Below are 21,514 nucleotides of genomic sequence, written 5' to 3' on the forward strand. Positions count from 1 at the left end.
ACTATGTGAAAAGCGCCTCAGCCATGGAATTGTATTTAAACTGCTAAAAAGACAGAACTTACTAAAAGTGGACTATACGCGTGGCTGGATGGTAAATTAAATACATTTATATCGTCTGTTTGTTGAGGTGACCTTTTGAATTATTGCTTTGCTTCTATAAAATGTTTTCTGATTCTTCGATGCCCTGCATTCTGAATAAACCAAAAAAAATATCCTGGGTAACAATTTTACGTATTTTCCTTTACACGGATCCTCTGAAACGGTTCCACAGACGGGATTTACATTTCAGACTGGAGAGCAATGGTACCAAGTACCAAATTATGGAATTTGCGAAATAAAGCCCACCCGGTTCCCTGACATTTCCCAAAGGATTTGGCATATGAAAGGCACAAGTGTCATTCATAAAAACCACACTGGTATGCAAATAAAATCATATGTTTTTACTCGTGCAGCAGTCACATAGACTGCATTTAGGAAAAGAAAAAAATGCAGACAGTCATATTGGGGGGAAATTGTGCCTGACACTAAATCCTAAAGATCATTGACTACCTCATTATGAGGTCCAAGTTGTCTCCCCTGGTAACTCACACATGAAAGGTAGTGGCGCAGCGGCATCAGTAAATCAGCGACTCCAGGTTATCGATGGGTGGAGTTACCACATATTACATGGGGGATCCTGAGGGCCCCCTTAGAAATGAGGAATTACTGGGGAATTTAAGGTTATACATATACCTCGGAGCAGTGGGCATGCTCAATCCTGGTGAGTTATATCACTTGCTGGTCACGAGCGGCACAAGATCCCTAAGGTGTATTTTCTACTTATCACTTCTACATCACATACTTGTGGGACACTGACTCAGCTTCTGTTTTTTACGGATCTGTGGAAAAGGAGGCCGGAACATTTAATAATCCTGACACGCAGATTGTGTTCCCCCTTAGAATGTGGTGATTGGCTCTGAGACTCCCATATCTCAAAAATAGTCATAGGCCTTAGGCTAAATGAGACCCACCCCCTCGAAAGGTGGGGCCTACCTACCCCACAGGCGCTGCAGTAACCTCGGTTAAGCCACTACCTGAGTATAGTAAGTAAGTAGGCAATCTCCCCATGAGGGATAGGCATTTTCCCTGAGTGCTGTCTGCTGGTTGCTGATCTAAGGACAAGCTTAGCTCTCTGCGTGCTGGGTACTGGCAGCCTGCAGAGTGACGTGCAGGCTGCTCTTCACTTTAACTAGGTTATGCACGAAGTGGGCAATATTGGACTATGCCTGGATGACGTCACTGTCCAGTAGGAATGGAAGTGGGTTACATTTAAACCTTTGAGTAGTTGTTCTTTCTTCATGTGGAATTGAAATTCGGTTTACCCAAATTCATCCATCCCTGTAACCCAGGAGTGGCTTTCCCCACCTAGTACAATTGGCAGTGGATTATACCTAAGAGCGCCTGTCCGCTTAACTGAGTGGAATTTGTGCATTATATAATGGTATGGATCCATATGCACAGGTGGGTCGGAGGATGGGGGTCTCTCAGGTATACCCTGGCCTAAAGGCATGTGCCTAATTGCCATTGAAAAATGTCAGAAACGAAAGTACACAGTACGGGTAAAACAATTGTCTACTGTTGTGTAGTAGGAGTAATGTTGTTTGAATTAAAAGTGTGTATTTCTATGTTGCAGGACACTCAAATCTTGAGTCAATCTGCTGTACCAATCAGCCTCCTCCCGCATCTGACATGCCCACAGATTACCACCCATAGAATGCACTATGCCCCCCATAATGCTCCAGGCTGCTAAATCGTGCCAACCACACCTTTAGAAACCGGGACCACAACAACCAGCGGAACTGACAGCCCAACACTTCTGCCTCTAGTGCACTCCCAAAACACCCAAAGACAGGCAATGCTAATGAGCTGAAGGACAGAAGGGAACTGTGGCAGTGAAGTTATAGGCATCCACCAAGGCCGTTGTAAAGATTATTCTTGCTTCAGGTGAAATCGTAACTCTTTGCTCCCTTCCTCGACATTTGGGCATTAGTTGCATGCAGGGTCAATTTAGCATCCCATGGCTGTAGTACTCGATGAGTTTAGTATTGCCTTGGCCTGCCCGCGAACCATCCCTGACAGGAGGCCGATCCTCAGATTTGAGATTTGTTCTTTCGAACATTACTTTTGTGATTTTCTTAAGAGTGTTTTTTTTTTTTTTTAGCAAACTTCTTATCACAGGCCTTCTCCCAGATCCCCTGCTCACGGCCAGACTGCCCTTTTATTACAGCGTATATTTCCCTTGTGAGCTGGAGCCATTGGAGACTGGTTTTGAAAGTCAAGCACCGCTCCGGGTTGCCTCTGTTACTATTCCCAGCATTATTTGCAGCAGGGAAAGGGGCTTCAAGAGGGGGGGCTAAGCTAAGAGGGGGATAGAGGGATTGAGCGATCATAGTGGTAAAAGAGAGAAAGGAAATAAGGGAGAGAGAGAGAGAATGGGTGAATGGAAAAAGAAAGGTAGAGCGAGGAGAGGAAAGGAGCGGGCTGGTTTGAGCATTTCTGACAGCCTGCTTTTGGTTCCCTTGTCCTTTAGAAACCAATTCATAGGAAGTCTTTTTGTTCGAAATGGGCTTTTCCATGCCCATCTTTTAAGGTGCTAATACAATGGTTGCATGTCCTACTTTCAGAAACAGTTTTGTCGAGGTATTTATTTCAGTACTTTACTTCAGGGAACATTATTTCAGATTTATTTATTTTACAATATCAAACAATTACTTTGGATGCTTTTTTAATTTACTGACCCCTCACAATCCCTAAAGACCATCAATCCCTGTCCCCTAACAAACCCTTACCACACCTAAACTTCAGCAATCCCTGAACCCTAACAGCCCTTTCTATCCCTAAACTTCAGGCATCCAAAAAAACTAAAAACAAAGACACCGACCCAAGACCCCCTAAACCACACCCATCCCTTAACTCTAAAAGCCTTTTCTACCCCTACACTTCACACCCATCCCTGAAGTCCCTCAGAAATTCCTACACATTTACATAAAAAAAAATAGATCGATTTAGTTAGAGATACTGCCATAGCTGTAAAAAATCAATGTATTTAAGTCTGGGTTGTCTGACCCAGGTTGTCTATCCCACCTCGCTTTGAAGCAGGAGACAGAAGCCAGGTAAATCAGCTTTCTGCTCTGTGAACCACGACACAGGACTTACCTTTCTAAGCCCTTCATTGCCATCGTGGTCTATGATGGTATCAACTGTAGGCCAGCGTCACTATCAGCATCACGATTTTGGGTGTCAGAGTCTTCATCCCTGCGTGATGCCAGATGCCCATTATTCACATGCATAGATCCCACCCTTTCCCACTCGTCACACGTAAGGGTGGATGAAAGCGCGTGTGATTTGGTAGCTTCTCCTTGGTAAAGGTAAGTGTTATAATATTGATCTTGTGTTATGTATATAGTGCTGAGACCCCTCGTCATGCTAACCTCCCCCACTGTGACACCCCCAGGCTCTGGCTGCTGGTCACTGTCCCCTTTAGAAATGGAGCTGCTGTATTTGTTTCCACACAAAATCGATCAAAAAGACGAGCGGGGTTCTTGTTCCCTTGCGAAATTGATCCAAATATCGGAGTCAAGCGCAAAGCGACAAATATGTACTTACAATAAAGACTGCTATCTGCTGTACAGCTTTAAAACTGGCCCTGTTTTCAAGCCATTTACATTAATGCCAAAAACCTGGATTGATTTATGAACAATGAATGTTAAAAAGGTTAAGTTGATGCATATAATTTATTTGGCTCCTCTCTTCTTTCACGTTTTACTTAATCTTGCATTCCCCAAGAGAGTTAACTATTTAATCATGTTGTGTTTCTATATTTTTTTCCGTTCGTCTTATTACTCTTGCATAGTGCATACTTTGAGTTGTGGCAGGTGTCTATGAGGGGCTTTGATTGAGAGCGCTGGCACTGAGGCTGAAGGCAAAGCAAAATGTCTGTCAGTGGGTTGGTGTCTCCTCACAGCACACAGAACAATGGGCTTGTATTTCAGTTGCAATTGAAATTCCATGTAAATGTGCGTAAAGATGTCAAAATATTTACAAGGCAAAAGCAAAAGGAAATAAAGTTCTTAAACGTGAGTAAGTGAAGTGTATGTTTGGGGATAATGAAATGAGGGAGATGCAAGGAAGTTCATTCGTGGTAGAGTGAAAAGAGGGTGCTGGAGAGGAACGAAAGGAGGTTGACAATGTGCAGATGGATGACGTGTGCAGAGAAAAAGAGGGTACATATATAACATAGAGCACTCAAAACCGAAGGCATATACTCCTTCCACAGTCCTCAATAATATTTCATTCACAGTCTCACCGCTTCAGAATTGAAACATTTGCAGTGTTAATTATGTATAACAAATCATCGTTGTTACTCATTTATCTTAATCAGCTAACAACCACTGACAAAGCCAATCAAACTGACATGTTTTAAGTGTATGTCAGTTGTCGTGTTATACATTTGGATGCAATAACATCTCAGAGAGAGGCCAAAATACTGGTCGGGTGGAACACTATAAGAATAACCTAAATTTATTTTACATGTTCCCTTTTGGAGAGCCCCCACTTTTTCATCCCACTTAAAGACCTGTCTGCACATATTTCTATATGGCTGATTGCAGCCAGCAGCCGTAGGTACTTCCCGAAGCCTGGTTAGAGCATTTTCTTCTAAAGTTGATACCATTTGCAGTGCAAGACACTGGGAAACCAACACTTCAAAGGCCTGATGTTGTTGCCCTGTACAATTTGCACATTAAAGTAACTGTTGAAAATATTAATGCAGTAAGATATGGGGCAATTTTTTATGTGTTTAATATTTCATGACTTCCCACTGCTATATAAACTTGCTGTCTCACTAAATTCATTTGCTTTCAAATGCGCTATTTATCAATCTTTTTCAGTTTTTTCTTAGGAGGACGACCCAAAGCTTGCTCGCTTCACTCAGTACATAAAAGTCAAACCCACCTTTTACGCCTCACCACTTTTAAATATCACCAGTTGCCACTTTAAAAAAAACTTTTCTACTGCTAAACCCATTCATCTCTGACCCCGGAAAACTCCTCACCACACCCAAACTCCACCCATCTCTGAACCCTAAAAAACCCTCACCACCTTTATACATCACCCATCTATGTCCCTTAAAAACCCTTCACTACCCCTAAACTCTACCCATCCCTGAACCCTAAAAACCCTTTCTACATCTACACTCCACCTATCCCAGAATACTTAAAACCACTCACCATCCTAAACTCCAACCAATCCTGAAATCTAAAAACTCTCCACCACCTCTAAACTCCACCCTCCCCTGAACCCTAAAAACCCATTTCTATGCCTAAACTCCACTGATTTCTGACCCCTAAAACCCTGACCTCCCCTTAACATTACTCATCCCTGACCCCATAAACCCCTCACAAGACCTCAACTCCACCCAAGTTGAATGTAATTCTGGACTTTTCTTTAAAATGAGCTTTCCTTTAAAATGTTTTCTTTATTTTTCGATTTATTTGTATTTCCTTAAATTTGCCTTTTCCTAAAATTGATTTTCCATGATTTGATTTCTTACAATGTGGTTTCTCAGTTTTTGTTTTTCCATTAATTCACATACATCACTTCCCATTGTGATTTAAATAAACTCCAGGTGCAGATATTTCTTGAGTCTTGTCCAGTTTCACGTCAATAGTCCCTTTTCACTTTCAATAAATTTCTGAGGACTTAGGGGCTTGAACGTCTCTTTTTACAGATAATAGAGCACTTTGAAGAACAACGGCCGATCAGAACAGAGAATGCTGCTTACAGGTAAGTAAGTTTACTTTACAGTCTATAACAAAAACAAAACATTTACAGCACAGAAACAGAAATGGTATGCGTGGTGAAAGTGTGAGTGTTTGTTGTTTGCATGGTAAGTGTACTCTTAGTGTTAATGGATGTACACGCGTGGTAATGGTATGCATGGTTAAATTTGCGATGTGACGACGTGTGTGGTAAAACCATTTGTCGTAATGTTATACAACTGCAGGCAATTGCCGCGCTTGCCATTATCACGCCGTCTATACTGTGCATGCGTCATTACCACGCATGCTTTTACAACGAATATTTTGACAACGTAAATGCCTTTACCATGAACATTTTGTTCTAAAGGCATGGTTGTAAGGCATGTGCATGATCAAAATTCTTATTTGGTAAGTATAATCCCCATATTGTTTACTTCCTCTATCTCATTCGATGGTGTGGGCTGTGGCACGATGGTATAGTGTGTTTCTCGTGTGTGAATAAAATCCTACATTAAATCCTGGTATCTGCTATGAACATTATTTTTTTCTTATAAATTATTAAGTGGCCTTTGTTAAATGTTTTAGTCTTTAACCATTATTTTTAAAAATATAATAGTTGTTTATGCATACTATGTTAGCCTGTGATTGATCTTTTTCTTTTTTCTTTCTACTGTCATAGCTCAATCTAGTACCTTTCTTTGCAATAGCTGCTGAGTGATAATTTTACACATTTACAAAACACGTTATCGATACATTTCTTCTAATCGTAAAAAACCCATACCTACCATTACCCCTAAAAATCCATATATATATATATATATATATATTCACTGAAAAAACAAAGGTTTCAGGAATGTTATAGTTAGCTGGACATTTCACTCATACAAAACCATTGAAATTCCTCCGTTATAGTTAGTTCTAGTAACTATAACTCGCGCGCCCGCAATCCACTGCTGATGATGTCACATATTACATCATACATGACATGGTCAGTGACATCACTGATGACATTTCAAATGACATCACTGATGACATCACTGATGACATCATACAGTAGATGTAATATGTGACGTCATCAGCAGTGGATTGCGGGCGCGCGAGTTATAGTTACTAGAACTATCTATAACGGAGGAATTTCAATGCCAATTTTTGGCCAACAGTTCTCTGCTCCTCCACAGAAAACACTCGGACACCCTGGTATGCTGAGAAAAGTTTTTAATCGCAGAAAAATGACGCGTTTCAGCTTGCACCTTGCTCACGCTTCTACTTGCATTTTAATTTTCGTGTGATTTTATCCAATACCAAACATCAACAAGCATTTGCAATGCAATAGGTCTCGCATTTATAAGAGTTTGAGCTATTGGCATTGTAAAATTACAATGCCTTTTATTTATGTTTTGGTTTTAAAACAAATAAAAGGCATTGTCATTTACAATGTCAGTAGCATAAACTTGCATAAAAGCAGTGTGTGGAGTGCAGCAGTGTGCGGCGTGCAGCAGTGTGCGGCGTGCAGCAGTGTGCGGCGTGCAGCAGTGTGAGGCGTGCAGCAGTGTGTGGCGTGCAGCAGTGTGCGGCATGCAGCAGTGTGTGGAGTGCAGCAGTGTTTCGTGCAGCAGTGTGTGGCATGCAGCGGCGTGCAGTGGTGTGCGGCGTGCAGCAGTGTGCTGCGTGCAGCAGTGTCGTGCAGCATGCAGCATGCAGCAGTGAGTAATGCAGCAGTGTGCAGCAGTGTGTGGCGTGCAGCAGTGTGCGGCGTGCAGCAGTGTGTGGCGTGCAGCAGTGTGTGGCGTGCAGCAGTGTGCGGCGTGCAGCAGTGTGTGGCGTGCAGCAGTGTTTCGTGCAGCAGTGTGTGGCGTGCAGCGGCGTGCAGCGGTGTGCGGCATGCAGAATCAACAGATGCCAGATTCAGAGGGCAGAGTGACGTGATGCTTAGGTGATGCAAAATGATGGTGGTGAGTGATGTTTGGTGCTCAGGTGGTGCCACTATATGGTGTGGATTGGAAGTAAGTTGTGGATTGTGGAGTTGTGGAGTTGAAATATGTGGTTTTGTGTGTAATTATGTGGTGTGTATTGGAAATGTGTGGAGTTGAATTGTGTGGCCTGGAACTGTGGTGTTGAGTGAAATTAAGCTTAGTGAAATTGTGTCATGGTGTGGAGTGCATTTATGTTGATTGGTGGAATGTGGCATAGAGTGCATTTATGTGGAGTGTATTTGAGCAGCGCCTCAAAAAACACCAAGTGCCCTTGCATGTTCAATGTACTGAAGACCATAACCCACCACACTCAAACACACCACAACATAACACAACAAAACACAGACATAACACAACCAAGCATTTGCAATGCAATAGGTCTCGCATTTGCGAGAGTTTAAGCTATTGGGATTGTAAATGACAATGCCTTTTATTTATCTGTTTTCAAAACCAACACATAGATAAAAGGTTTGTCATTTACAATGCCAATAGCTCAAACTTTTGCAAATGCGAGACCTATTGCATTGCAAATGCTTGTTTTCTTTTGCTGAGGTTATATGTCTACAGAACAATTCAAAAACTGAAAAATACTATGAAACATGAACGACCACTCCAAAAAATAGTTTTTGATTGCCTTTTTCCACTAACTTGGAGGAGTATTTCACCCTCCTGGTTTACAGCAGAAACATGCTTCTCTCTATCTAATAATCTGTCTTCCATCTGTCACCTCTTGTTTTTGTATTTTTTTGTGTTTTTTTTTTTCTAAACACTGGTTAGTTATTTGTCAAGGCAGCCCTCCCCACCTCCCCCACCGATTTCTCTTCTCATTTAACATAAATCACGTTGATGCCCCCGGGTCTGCAATGGCCGAGCAAGAGTGCCACTGGCCCTGATGGCAGTAAGGGTAACGGTCCCTGCTACCCCCTGATGGGTGGCAAAAATATCCATAACTGGGGTGTGGTGCCCTTCACAACTGTGGGCGCCGGTGCCACTGCACCTGCTGCACACTAAGAGATACGTCTCTGCAGTCCCGCAGCGATACGTAAAACCAGCACTTAAATAAAGAACGTACCCAGAAATATGATGTAGGAAAAACACTTTCAACACACAACGTACTGACTTATTGTGGCTGTTATACATATTCTATCACTGGAATGGCCTCGTAGCGCTAGAGTTAATCAAACAAGCCCTTCAATTTCTGCTCAGTCTATCGTGACACACGAAATGTCATTTCACAGACTCAGATTCCTTAGCCTTTAGCACTGACATATGAATACATACTGCGACTAAAAGAGCAACGCTGGCTGCAAGGGACGCACCTCCTTAATCAATCCCTTATTTCTTATCTAAGTTTTATAGATCGCAAAGAAGGGCCCAGAGGCCATCAAGGCGCTGTGCAGTGGTTAAAACGCCAGGCTAATATAAGGCATAACATAGCACAACTAAGTGACATTTAACAATGAAAACCTCTCACAAGTGCTTATTGGCGCCTAATAGTTTCAGTTGCTATGTTGGCACTGTAGAAAGCGCCTGAATCTGGTCAACTGAAATTTCCATAGGGCTATGTGCTTTCCAAAGCACCTGTACTACAACACATTGGCGCTATATAAAGCAGATAAACAAATGATTTAAGTGAAACTGCCAAGGTACCTTGGCCAATGTTTGCAGCTCCAAACTGCTTGGGCAGAGATATATTCCAAGCGCTATATAAACAAAAGTATACCAAATAAACTCAAATAGAGAGGAGCTTTGGAGAGGCCCGAGCCTGGACAGGAAGGGGGCAGGGGGGCTTCCCAGGCTCACGAGCTGTGCATGCATCCCACAGCAGCTCAAATAAAAATAACTCAGAGCTGCACAGTGACAGCAATTTATCTAGTCCCCTGTGAACAATACACTCGCATGACCCAGGCACAGACAGTGAGGATGGCAGGGAGCATCATAAATAGCGTGGAGAGAAAGCCAAGTGGGTGTATTCACCCACTGTAGCGATCTGTGTGTAGCCTGTCCGCAACAGGGTCAAATCAGGGCAGGGCTGATGCTGCGTTTCATCCTGCCCTAGTCGACAACAACAACACCGCTAAGTTCGGTAATAACAGCTAATATTATTATTTAAAAAGAGACGCAGCTGTCTGTGTGTGCGTCGGATAGATCATGACACCCACAGCAGAGGGTGGGTGTAGAATGTGTTATGTGTCCCGGAAAGCACAGATTCGGGGGTGTTTCTGGCAAAAGTTGAAATTCCAGCGCTACCACTTGTGGTCTGATGCCGGGGTGACAAGGGCAATTAACAAGTGTTGGGGTGCGTTGTGTGTGGAGGCGAGGATGTTTATCACCTTTTATAACTACCCACATCACTGAGGTTAACCTCTGTAATGCAGCTGAAAGCCCATCCACACCCTAGGTCTGTACAGCCTTTTTTATTTTTAATTAGCAACAACAATCAACAGTCCGATGTTCAACGTCGGCTTTAAAGTTTTCTTTTCCTTCACGCTGTTCTCCACATTTAAAGATAATTTGCAGGCCATTTGAACCCATGTAGATTTTTTCTTGCCAATTTCCTTTTTTTTAATTGTGAACTGCCAAAAGCCGAGAATAAAGAACATGGAACTGGAAAGATTTTTGGTAATGAGGTCGTCTGTTGTTCCTGCCACGCTCCCCTCATACACCTCATGGGAAGTCGCTCCTATCCATGTTAAATACCTTTATGATTGTAAACGGTTGCATTCTGTAAACCGTTCACAAATACCCATCCAGGTCCTTTATTCAAAGTTGTTCTTTTTGATTCGGGGGAGAATAAGATTTGCCACAGCTCCCGATTTCATGACCATGTTAAATTAAAATGGGCGTGACTTTTAAAAGACCCTATGTTGCAGGCTATTCGCACTGGTTATCCAGGTGTTTTTTACCAAGAAACTATGCATTCGTGCTGGTGGAGTTGTCTGTCCATTAACAGTCGACATTGGAGTTTTTCTGTAATGCTTAAGTCTGGTGCGCACTTTTCAATGTTTAATAAAAACCGCTTTCTGCTACTTTGCTTAAACAAGCTGTCGCCGTTGCGCCCCACACAGCACTGAAGGAAGGGGGAGGAACAGGAGAGAGAGTGGGGTGGGGGGTAGAGTAGCGAAGGGAGGGAGGAAACAGAAGAGGCATTCTTGTTGCTTTGAAGACAGACTAACATTAACGGTCTGAACTATAATAAAGGTAAACAAGTTTGATAGCAAAACATTACATAAGACTCGTGGACAAACACAGCATTCCGAGAATGGCTCCCACAGTAGCAGGGTGCTAGGTTTACATTTCTGACAAGCTCAAGAATGGCAACTTGTGCTGTTAAACGTCACACTGACACATCTTGCAGCACCCGTTTAATGTACAGCGCTGTAAAATGGAAGCCTCGGTATTACGAGTTACTGCTATGTTCACGGTAGCTAACTGCAAGTCAGTCAGTGGCACTGCTGACAAGTGTGTGAAACGCTCTTGAAACGGGCGCAGCGCTGATAAAATATGTTCAAAATTATTAAAACATGCAAGATGGGGGGTTGGAGCGAAGTGCAAAGAACACAACAGGCTCCCTCCAGACACCTCTGATGATGAGCAGGATACAAATGCTGTGGGTTAACTAGGAAGCAAAACGAGGGTAAAGAGAATGTCTCCGTGAGCCTTGTGCTCGGCTGGCGCCTCGGGCATGTTTACTACGGGAACACATGGGAATGCAAAGCCATTAATCAAGCAGGATGGCGGAAGATGCGAGCAGAGCATCAAAGGGCTGGGTGAGAAGGGAGGGAGGAATGCAAAGGTCAAAATGGCGAAAGTGAAAGTAATCGAGCAGAGCATCAAAGGGCTGGGTGAGAAGGGAGGGGGGAATGCAATGAGCAGAGGAGCAGCTGTGCACGTGCATGTGATCGTGCACTCAAGGTTTAGGCCAGCCAAAAGACTGTGAGTAGCACTTTGAAAATCCCACATATAAAATGTCTCTTCGAACCTTTGGCTCGCGAGACCTAAAAAGCACTGAACACCCATATTGTGTATAAAACAGAATTACAACATTTGGCGGCCATTTTGGAATGTCCTTTCGGCAACATATTCATATAATAAAGGTGTAATTCGATCTTTAAATATCTGGCAGCAGTTCATAGAATATAATACAATATTGTTACTTCATGTTTTTACCCAACTTTAAAAGGAAAAATTCGTTATTACCAATTAAAGAAAATTCGTGCTTCGACACTCCCATAATTCTCATACCGTAAAATCTTAACAGTTCCAAAAAGGTCCCAAAACTGCAAAAACAGTCATTAGAATGCCTGTCTGAACTCTTTTATTTTTGTATGTGATCGTTATATAACGCTTTGATTTGCAGATGCATAAATCTGACTAGGAAATGTACACTTTTACACAGTATACAGCTGTATTACACCACGGTATATTGTCATTACGCCATGGCATTTGTTTATTCACTGTGTAACACATGTATAAAGACGTTAATGGGAATGCAATGGGTTTTAATGCAAGCTGTGGGATTTTGTAAGCCTAATGATGCGATGTACAATAATAAAGTGGGCTTTCAAATAAAAAGATCCCGAGGAGATATGCTGACCAAAGCATCACGCTGCGTGTTCCTCTAGATCCAGATTTTCGTTCAATCTTGCCTGCAGTCACTTGATTCAGCTAGGTTTGATCCTTTTTTCCAGTCACCAAATCTAAGAAATAGAATGGAATTCTAGTGTCATGTAGTGAAAATCACGTTTTTGCACGCTTTCGTCTCTTTCCATCTCATCCAGCTTTATCTGTATTGGTCTTATTTTTGCAGCACAATTTCAAGATGAATAACTACACGGGGCGTGGATTGGTCACAATGCTGCCAGTGGACCTGCTGCCCACATTAGGAAACGCCACCCATTTACCTCACAATGAGAGCGAGATAGTCTGTGAAAACTGGAGAGAGATCCACCATCTGGTCTTCCATTTGGCCAACATGTGCTTTGCTGCTGGACTAGTTATTCCAACAACTCTGAACTTTCATATGATTTTCCTTCGAGGCTTGCTGTGTTTAGGTAAGGGACTCAATGAGTACTGCGAACATTAGTCTGCATTACTTGGTATTTTTGTTTATTGATGTCTTTTTTTTGTATGTGTCTGTAAAGCTTTTGCACATGAAAGTGTACACAGTAAATGTGACTTGATAGTGTAATTGTACCCTCTGGTGTCATTGTGTGCTTCAACTGTGCAGATATTTTGATTCTGCCAGTAGACATGAATAATGTTCTCTCGTGAATTCAACACAGATAAAAAAACACAGTAACATGAAGTGAAGGGTACAGTCTACAATTATACCTTATTGTGGCGCCCTTTCCAGCACATGGACATGTGTACTATTCATTAATGTTGTAAAATACCCTCAACGGAATATTGATTCCTACATTCAACTTAAAATAAAAATGTATAGAACCGTAAATCATTCAACTTAATTTCATTTCAAATCAGTTGAAACTACATCTTGAAAATATTTAATGCTGCATTTTCAGATATGTTATTTTTCCACACGTACTAGAATTAGATGTGTATACAAGTTCTAAGGACAGTAAATGCAACATTACCTGCTTGGTGGGTGTGCAAGTAATGTCCTGCACATTACATGACGGGCGATCCAGAGTGTACCACAGAACCCCATACATATTAATTTTTCTCGTGCTATGTTTGGGTCATCTAATTCAAAGTATAGTGATAAGAGCTCATTTCATAGCTAAAGTTGATTATTTCCCTAAAGATTGCGTTCATCTGTGATTCAGCTAGATGCCCATCTCTGATGCTTTGGGCTCCAGGTTAAGTCTAACTTGGTGCAAAGAAACTTGTGTGCTTCAAAAGGGTGCCCAAGAATGAGAGTGTTCCTGGCTTGAAGAGTAGTTAATTTGATTGCCTATAGTAATGCACATGTGGAGCTAGAGCTGGGACTGGAAGATGTGTACTCGATCTAGTTAAACTGTAGTCTGCGAATGACTATTCCTTTCCACACGATTTCTCATTCAGAATCTATGTGCTTGAGAATCGTGCACTAGCGTGAGTTGTGGTCACCTCTGTTTCTCAGCACCATTTAGTCAGCTGTAGAACCAGGATATCTTCCGCGGTAGCTACTGTTTGCGTGTTGATGTTGTGTCACATTTTCTGGTAGATATACTTGCATGATTTGTGTGGCAACGACTGCACTGGTGAACTGCAGTGGCGTAACGATAATTGAGGGGGTCCCCCTGCAAGGTACGTGGAGGGGACCCCTCCGAACTGTATGAGGAGCTCCCCGACCGAAGTGCAGTGCTGAGGGGGCCACCTGGAGCTTGGCCCCCCCCCCGTCCCTGGTGAACTGGTGTACAGTATACGTCCGATGGCATATTTAAAGCTTTTGGTTTGCATAAAATCCTTGTTGCCTTTTACATGCAGTGTGTGTTGATGTGCCCATCTGACACTTTTTTTAATTCGCTGTCACTGACCCTCTATTGAGACATACTGTGTCCTTCTTTGCATTGTATAAAGATATTTTAGACACAAGCACCCATGCTATTTTGTGCGAGGTGTGCAAGTCAAGTCAGTTATGATTGGCCCTTATCTCATATGGACTGGTGAGCCAAAGTGGAGCCCACCAAGGCAGGTATCCACGGCACTACATTGTTATGACCCTTTTACAGTTTTAAAATACAAAACCCACTGGGCACGTTGCTGCTGAGCACAGAAAGTCTAAAAATGTGTTTTTCTGTTGTGTGTGTTTGCTGTTGAACAGAGCTGCAATTCACATAAGTATCACTAAAGACTAACGGGAAGTCAAAGGCCTCTGTTGTGTGAATCAAAGTAATTACCATCACTCTTCTCCCTGACTTTCCTCGGCTTATCTTTGTTCGTTTTTCAAAAAAGATATTTTGTCATTTTAGAGATATATCACATCAAATTGAATTAACAAGTGATGCTTGCATTTATTGCATCTAGTGTACTATTTTAGGTCATGGAATAATTGAACCCAAAATATTGTCTTTTGGTGAAAAAAGGGAGAGAGAAGGAGATATTCATTCAGTGACTGAATTGCACAGTGTGGTACCAGAAAACCTGGAATTCTATCCCGACTTCCACCTTGGACAAATTGTGTGATCCTAGGTAAATCACTTTATTTCACAGTGCCTCTTTAGGTCTCGCCTGAGCCGGCGCATGCGCTGCTCTGGCGAGACATTTAGTGTGTGGGCTTTCAAAAGCCGACCACAGCTTTTTGGCTGACATAGAGCGTGCGGTTACGTGCACAATGACGAACAGAGACGCCATCTGGCTTTCCTCTCTCGTCATGGTACACGCGAATCGTTCACCACTTGCCAGACGTGATGCTGCAGCTGCTGCTTTCACTTTCCTCGCGTGCTTTTTTAATTTCATTTTAGGGCGTGCGCGCACACAACTCCTGGGCTTGTTGGAGCTACCGCCGTGCAGTGGGCATGTCACATTTATGAACCCAGACTGTTAAGCACCAGCTGTGATACAGAGGCCCCCTTCTCAGCCTACCACACAACACTTTGTCACTCCTGCTTCATATCAGTTATTCTGGCCGCCCCTGAAAACTGTTGGAGCCAATTGCATGATTTTACAGACTAACCAATACTTGCACTGAAGTATGCATTGCTTACTGTCTGCTCATCGTTGTGCCAGCACGGGCAGGTTAAGTGATCAGGGGCCTTTTTATTATTTTCTCCTCCTTTTTTTGGTCTAGACCGCGTGTTACAGTTCTCCTAGATTTCTCCAACTGTTTCAGGCAAATGAGGGTCAATCTCACATGCAGATCCCTGTCCCGTGCCTCATCTCTCATCTCCACCGTATATTTACAACAAGCCTGTTCTTTTCAATCTTCAGACTGAACTCTGATACACTAAATAACAGATAGTCCTCTGACCAATCCCTGGGTGAGCAGAATCACCAAAGCCAATCGTTGGTAACAACACTGTGAATCCGTTTCCACCTCTGATTGGCTGTGAGCTCAAACTTGATCAGACAACCCTAATTTGCTAAAAAGCCATATAGCGAAAATGCTTACCTTAGCTTCTTAGAAGATCACGACCCACGTTTGTTTCGGCATTCGCACATTTTAAGGTGGTATTCAATTTAGAGGCAGATAGTTTCTTCCTTTCAACATACTGCTGCGTGATGCTGCTGGGTGCTAGGAGACGGCAGAAAGGCGGTAAGTCTGAACAAATCATATGTAATTGCTGCTTAGCTCTAATTACTGTTAGGATGGTGTTTGCAACTCGATTCCAGAGAGAAGATAGTCTGCAATTCTGAATGACATCACAGCACCGTACACCTCCCAAGAGGCGGGTCGCACGTTCTGACAGAACACTGCCGTTGGGTATCTTTGCGCGGCATTCTCCTGTGAGATACATTTTCCATTTTTGTCCTGTGTGGGCGGAGTTCGGAGTAGGGAGACTGCAGGAGGTTTTGCAAAAGCGAGAATTTCTTTTAATGTATCCCATTATGATAAGAGCGTTACGATACGGAATATATTTCCGTAGTTGTGGTCGCCATTTCACCAGGAAATCAAGACGGTCGCGTTGACTGTGATTCTCGGAGCTACTCATGCTCAATGATTATTTTGTCAACAATAATGGCACAAACCTTGCGCGCTGCTTTCATAGAAACCGTGGCTCCATTTGCCTGGAAAGATAATAAAGTGAAGATTTTGTGGTGTAGCTTAAGTAGGTTTAACCATCAGTAGATTATTTTCTCTCCTGTATTTTCCTTTATTCCCCATAATGATCTTTCTGCATTTATCGTGTTTAAACAGAATATAATGTGAACGTGTTTAAGTAGAGCATAATGTGAAGAGCAGATTTTCCCAACTATATCCTGCCAAGCGCCGCTGCAAGTGCTTAATTAAAAAAATAAACAAGCATTGGCATAGCCAATAGGTCTTGCCTTTGAGACCTTATAAGTGTTTAGGTATCCAGCACAATATCCTTGGTGCAACAACATCAACTGTTGCATGACTAAACACTTATAAGGTCCCAATGGCGAGACCTATTGGCTGTGCCAATGCTTGTTTTTAATTGTCAACCCTGAAGCCGACTTAAAGAAATGAATTTCAGGACTTGTGCTGTATAAAAACCTCACCCACATATGGTTTGGTAAACCATAACGGTGCCCTGCATACAACAACAATATTGGCCATATCTGCAGTACACATGACAAATTGACCATTCTGGAGTTTTTCTTTAGAGTCTTATATTGTGCAAACTAAACCCGAGAAATCGGGTATCAGAGCGCTTTACATGAGCACCAGTTTCATTATAAATGGACACATTCATTTTTGGCCGGCCCGGGGAGATTAAGTGATTTGCCCAGAATCACAGGATGTTGAGCGTCGTTGCCGAGACTCGAACGCGATTCCCCAGCTTCGAGGTCGACCGCTCGCGCCGTAAGGTTACATCCTCTCACTCATGGCAGTGTTGTTAGGTTATTGGAGGTGGAGTAAATGTTATGTTTAGTAACTATTACTTTTAACAGATGCCAATTGAGTGATATAATTTAATATACTAAAATAAAACATAATCGTTCAAGAAATATCTGATTTTTTTGATCTGAAAAAAATCATATTTTGACATAATGTATGAATCATTTGATTGCTCTGCTTGTGCTTTAGCACACAAAGCCAAGCTAGACCCCTGACTCAGCTGTGACTCACCTCTCCCAATGGATATATATCCTGGCTTGCATCTCTAATGTATACATTTAGCTGTGGGTTGCACTTGATTTCTCACATAACAATTAGAGTTGCCTTTGTAGTTGGCCATTCCAGAAATTTTGGAGGATCAGCAAATATGCCTAGTATATTCCTGTGTGTGATGTAGTAGTTTCACGGCACCAAGAACTGGGTTTCCAGGCATCTAGAGTTTATATTATCTTTCTCCTGAGTATTGTGATCCAACATGGCTGCCAGCTCTAAACATATTTCTTGCTTGTGTGTTTACCTGTATTCACTTGGTACTGCCTGTCACAGTAATAATTATGTTTATAACATGAATGTCGTAAGTGTTTTTTGTTGAGAATTGGAAGATTTTAGCTGATCTGAACCTTGTTCAGAAAATGAATGAGTATAAATTCCCATTTTGTAAGTACACAATGCAAATTTACAGTTCTTAAAGGAAATATATATGCAGCTAACTTCAACCAAGCTATGTAAATACCTTTGTGACTCGGTTTCAGTGAGAGAGAGAGATCCAGAAAGAGAGAGATGGTGATTGTGATAGTAATCGGTGCTTAATTTGAGCGCTGGTTTACGGTGCTCAGCATCTGTACTCAATTGTCAAAACCAGTGCTTATGAAATTCTGCCACATGTTATGTTATGTTATGTTAATGGCATTTATACTGCGCACGGCTACTCCAAGGAGTGTCCCGGCGCATGCCTAAGAGGTAGACTGACAGCTTCTGCCGAGAACTATCTGAAGGAGAATGTCTTCAGTTTCTTCATGAGAATACTCGGGGAGCGGACAGCATGAAGCTCTACCGGAAGCTGATTCCAGGCACTAGCCCCTAGATGGACTGGAGAGCTGCCCCCGGATTTATGTTTGCAGGCTCGGGTTCAGTGAGAGAGAGAGATCGAGAAAGAGAGAGATGGTGATTGTGATAGTAATCGGTGCTTAATTTGAGCGCAGTTTTATGGTGCTCAGCATCTGTACATAATTGTCAAAACCAGCGCTTTAGAGATTCTGCCACATGTTATATTATGTTATGTTAATGGCATTTATACTGCGCACGGCTACTCCAAGGAGTGTCCCGGGGCGTGCCTAAGAGGTAGACTGACAGCTTCTGCCGAGAATTATCTGAAGGAGAATGTCTTCAGTTTCTTCCCGAGAATACTCGAGGAGCAGACAGCATGAAGCACTACCGGAAGCTGATTCCAGGCACTAGCACCTAGATGGACTGGAGAGCTGCCCCCGGATTTATGTTTGCGGGCCCTCGGGACAATTGCCAAAAGTTTGTTAGAGGAGCAAAGCTGCCTTGCAGGGGAATAGAAACCAAATCTGGATTGAAGGTAAGCCGGGCCATGGCCATATAATGCAGAGTGCACGTCGGAAGAGCCTTGAACTTCACCCTCATAACCACTGGAAGCCAGTGCAGATCGTGAAGTTCAGAACTGAAATTTGCTCGCACGAGAAGGTTGAGCAAAAATCTGGCCGCAGCATTCTGGATCACCTGTAGTTTCTTAAGTAGGTGGGCGGGCAAACCGACATAGAGAGCGTTGACATAATCTATGCGGGATGTTATCAGAGCTAGGATAACAGTTTTTGTAGCATAGATGGGGAGCATTGGGAGAAACCTTTTGAGAGATTTCAGAATGCTGAAACAAGAGCCCAATAAACTTTTGATCTGCAGACCAAAAGAAAGTTTATCATCAAACCAAATGCCCAGAATTTTTACCTGACCGTCATGGGGGAAGGTAGACGGAACTCATCTGGCCAGAAGGAGCGCCAGAGCTGCGGGTAGCAGTTCCAAAAGAGGAGAATCTCTGTTTTGTTTGCGTTGCATTTAAGTTGTGCTTCAGCCAAACAATGAAAAAAGCAGAGGGACAGGTTTTAGCTTGGGAGCCGTGGGTCCCGCTGTACTTGTCCCAGGAAAACAGCAGCTGAGTGTCGTCAGCATATGAGATCACTTTAGACCCAAGATCTTCGGCTAACTGAATAAGTGGAGACATATACATGTTAAATAAAAGAGGGCTCAATAGAGAGCCCCGAGGAAACCCCGTATTCAAGGCTTGGGGAGAGGCTGCAAAAGAAGGGATCCAGACTTGCTGGGATCTATCCACCAAATATGATTCACAACACCTCCAGGCTAGACCATCTATTCCAGGAGTCCGAAGACGGGCCAGTAGCAGAGCGCGGGGGACCGTATCGAATGCCGCAGAGAGGTCCAACAACACCAGGGCAGTCCTGCCACCCGAATCAAAGGACTCCTGAATAGCTTATGATATTTCGACCAGCGCTGACTCCGTGCTATGCCAGGCTCGGAAGCCAGATTGGGCAGGGTGGAGCAGGTTAAATCTCTCTACAAAGCCAGACAGTTGAATACTGACCTGTTTTCTAAGAATTTTGGACACTGCCGGAAGAAGCGAAATAGGGCGAAAGTTGGAGGGTAGAGAGGGGTCTAAAGACTGTTTCTTGTGAAGAGGAATGATCATGGCCATGACCACACCATTGAGCCAGGATTGGTAGCTGCCTAGGGCCTCCTCAATATCACCCAAGAGCACGGGGATGGACCTGGCCAGTACCTCCTTAAATTCCCCAGAATCATTCCTATCAAGAGCTCTCCCCTGATAGCTAAAGGCCTGACTGCCATGAGATGGATTATGCAGGATACACCATGAGAATTTAATGAGAAAATGGTCTGACCAAATCACAGGAAGGGGGGTGTTACGTCAAAATCGGCAAATTAGAGCAAACTAGATCCAGCATATGCCCACCTTGGTGGGTAGGATGAGTAACCCATTGCTTAAGGTGTATTTGGCCTAAGGAGTCGAGAAGATCCAAAGCCTCCCCTAAGTCACTATTGTCAACATGAATGTTAAAATCGCCAAGAACTAAAAATTGGGAGTATTGTAGCACCAGTGGAGTAATTGCAGTATCCAAGGCTGCAAGGAACGATCCAGCCATGCCGGGATGTCGATAGATCAGGACTCCACCCACAGAATAATTGGGGGAGGTTTTGATACAGAAGCCGAGAGCCTCTGCTTTGGCAAACTCATTCAGAACATTCCATTGACAATCCCAATCATCCCTTAGCACAGTAGCCAAACCCCCACCCCGACCTCTCTTGCGATCGAGCCTTATGATTTTAAATCCATCCGGGATGGCCGTCTCAATCACTGGACTGGAGTCATTTGATAATTATGTTTCAGTGATAAATAGGAGGTCAAGAGGTTCATCAGTGATATTCTGCCTATGCTTAGGTACAGAGCGGGCGTTAATCAAAGCCACTCTCAGCGTGTAGGACCGCAGATTGCCTTGAGACTGTCCTCTAGGAGACAGTGATGGAGTGTAACTCGGGGCTAACCTAAAAGAACATAAGCTGCAGCTTCTGGCACCTACCTCAGCAAGGTCAAGACTGATTTGCATATGGCTGGGTTCAAACTGGAACGGCATGGTGAGCAAAAAAACGATGAATTTAGGCCCAGATCTCTGTACTGGGGTAAATGCATGACATTGTTCTGCATTCTGTCCATCGACTGTTGTTTTTGCATTTGTCACCCTGAGTGGGAAGGGTATGCCCAGACGTGGGTCCCGTGCTCTCCATGCCACTGGAATCAAGCTATCCTGGCTGAAGAGGGGTGAAACCCCGAAACCGGTCCTAGGAAACTGTTTCCAGTCCAGGGAGGACCTGGCTTGGCAGTTCGGGCTGGACTGTACCCATGAGGCACAGGGTCAAGACTGATTTGCATATGGCTGGGTTCAAACTGGAATGGCATGGTGAGCAAAAAAAACGATGTATTTAGGGCCAGACCTCTGTACTGGGGTGAATGTATGACATTGTTCTGCATTCTGTCCATCAACTGCTGTTTTTGCACCTACCTCAGCAAGGTCCCAGTTACCGTCACAGGAGCTCTTAGGTGCAGGTTGCAGGAGTTCACCGCTACTGTAGCTAAATTGAGGCGGCCTCATAGCGCACCCGGAATGGGCATCGTGGCTGGCGCTGGCCACTTCTGGGACGCTGACAGGCGCAGACGGGCTTGC

General features: G+C 43.4%; 1 protein-coding gene across 6 annotated transcripts in view; it reads left to right on the top strand.

Annotated features, from left to right (window-relative positions):
• The window catches only part of POPDC1 (popeye domain cAMP effector 1), a 158,247-nt gene that overhangs the window by 68,173 nt on the left and 68,560 nt on the right, over window positions 1-21,514 (top strand). For all 6 annotated transcript variants that reach the window (XM_085611254.1, XM_085611257.1, XM_085611256.1 and 3 more), the window contains exon 2: window positions 12,582-12,825. In XM_085611254.1, the coding sequence (XP_085467380.1) occupies window positions 12,594-12,825 (232 nt within the window). In that variant the 5' untranslated portion in view covers window positions 12,582-12,593. The remainder of the gene's footprint in view (window positions 1-12,581; window positions 12,826-21,514) is intronic.

The sequence above is a fragment of the Triturus cristatus genome, chromosome 6 (assembly GCF_964204655.1).
Source record: "Triturus cristatus chromosome 6, aTriCri1.1, whole genome shotgun sequence".
Taxonomy (NCBI): domain Eukaryota; kingdom Metazoa; phylum Chordata; class Amphibia; order Caudata; family Salamandridae; genus Triturus; species Triturus cristatus.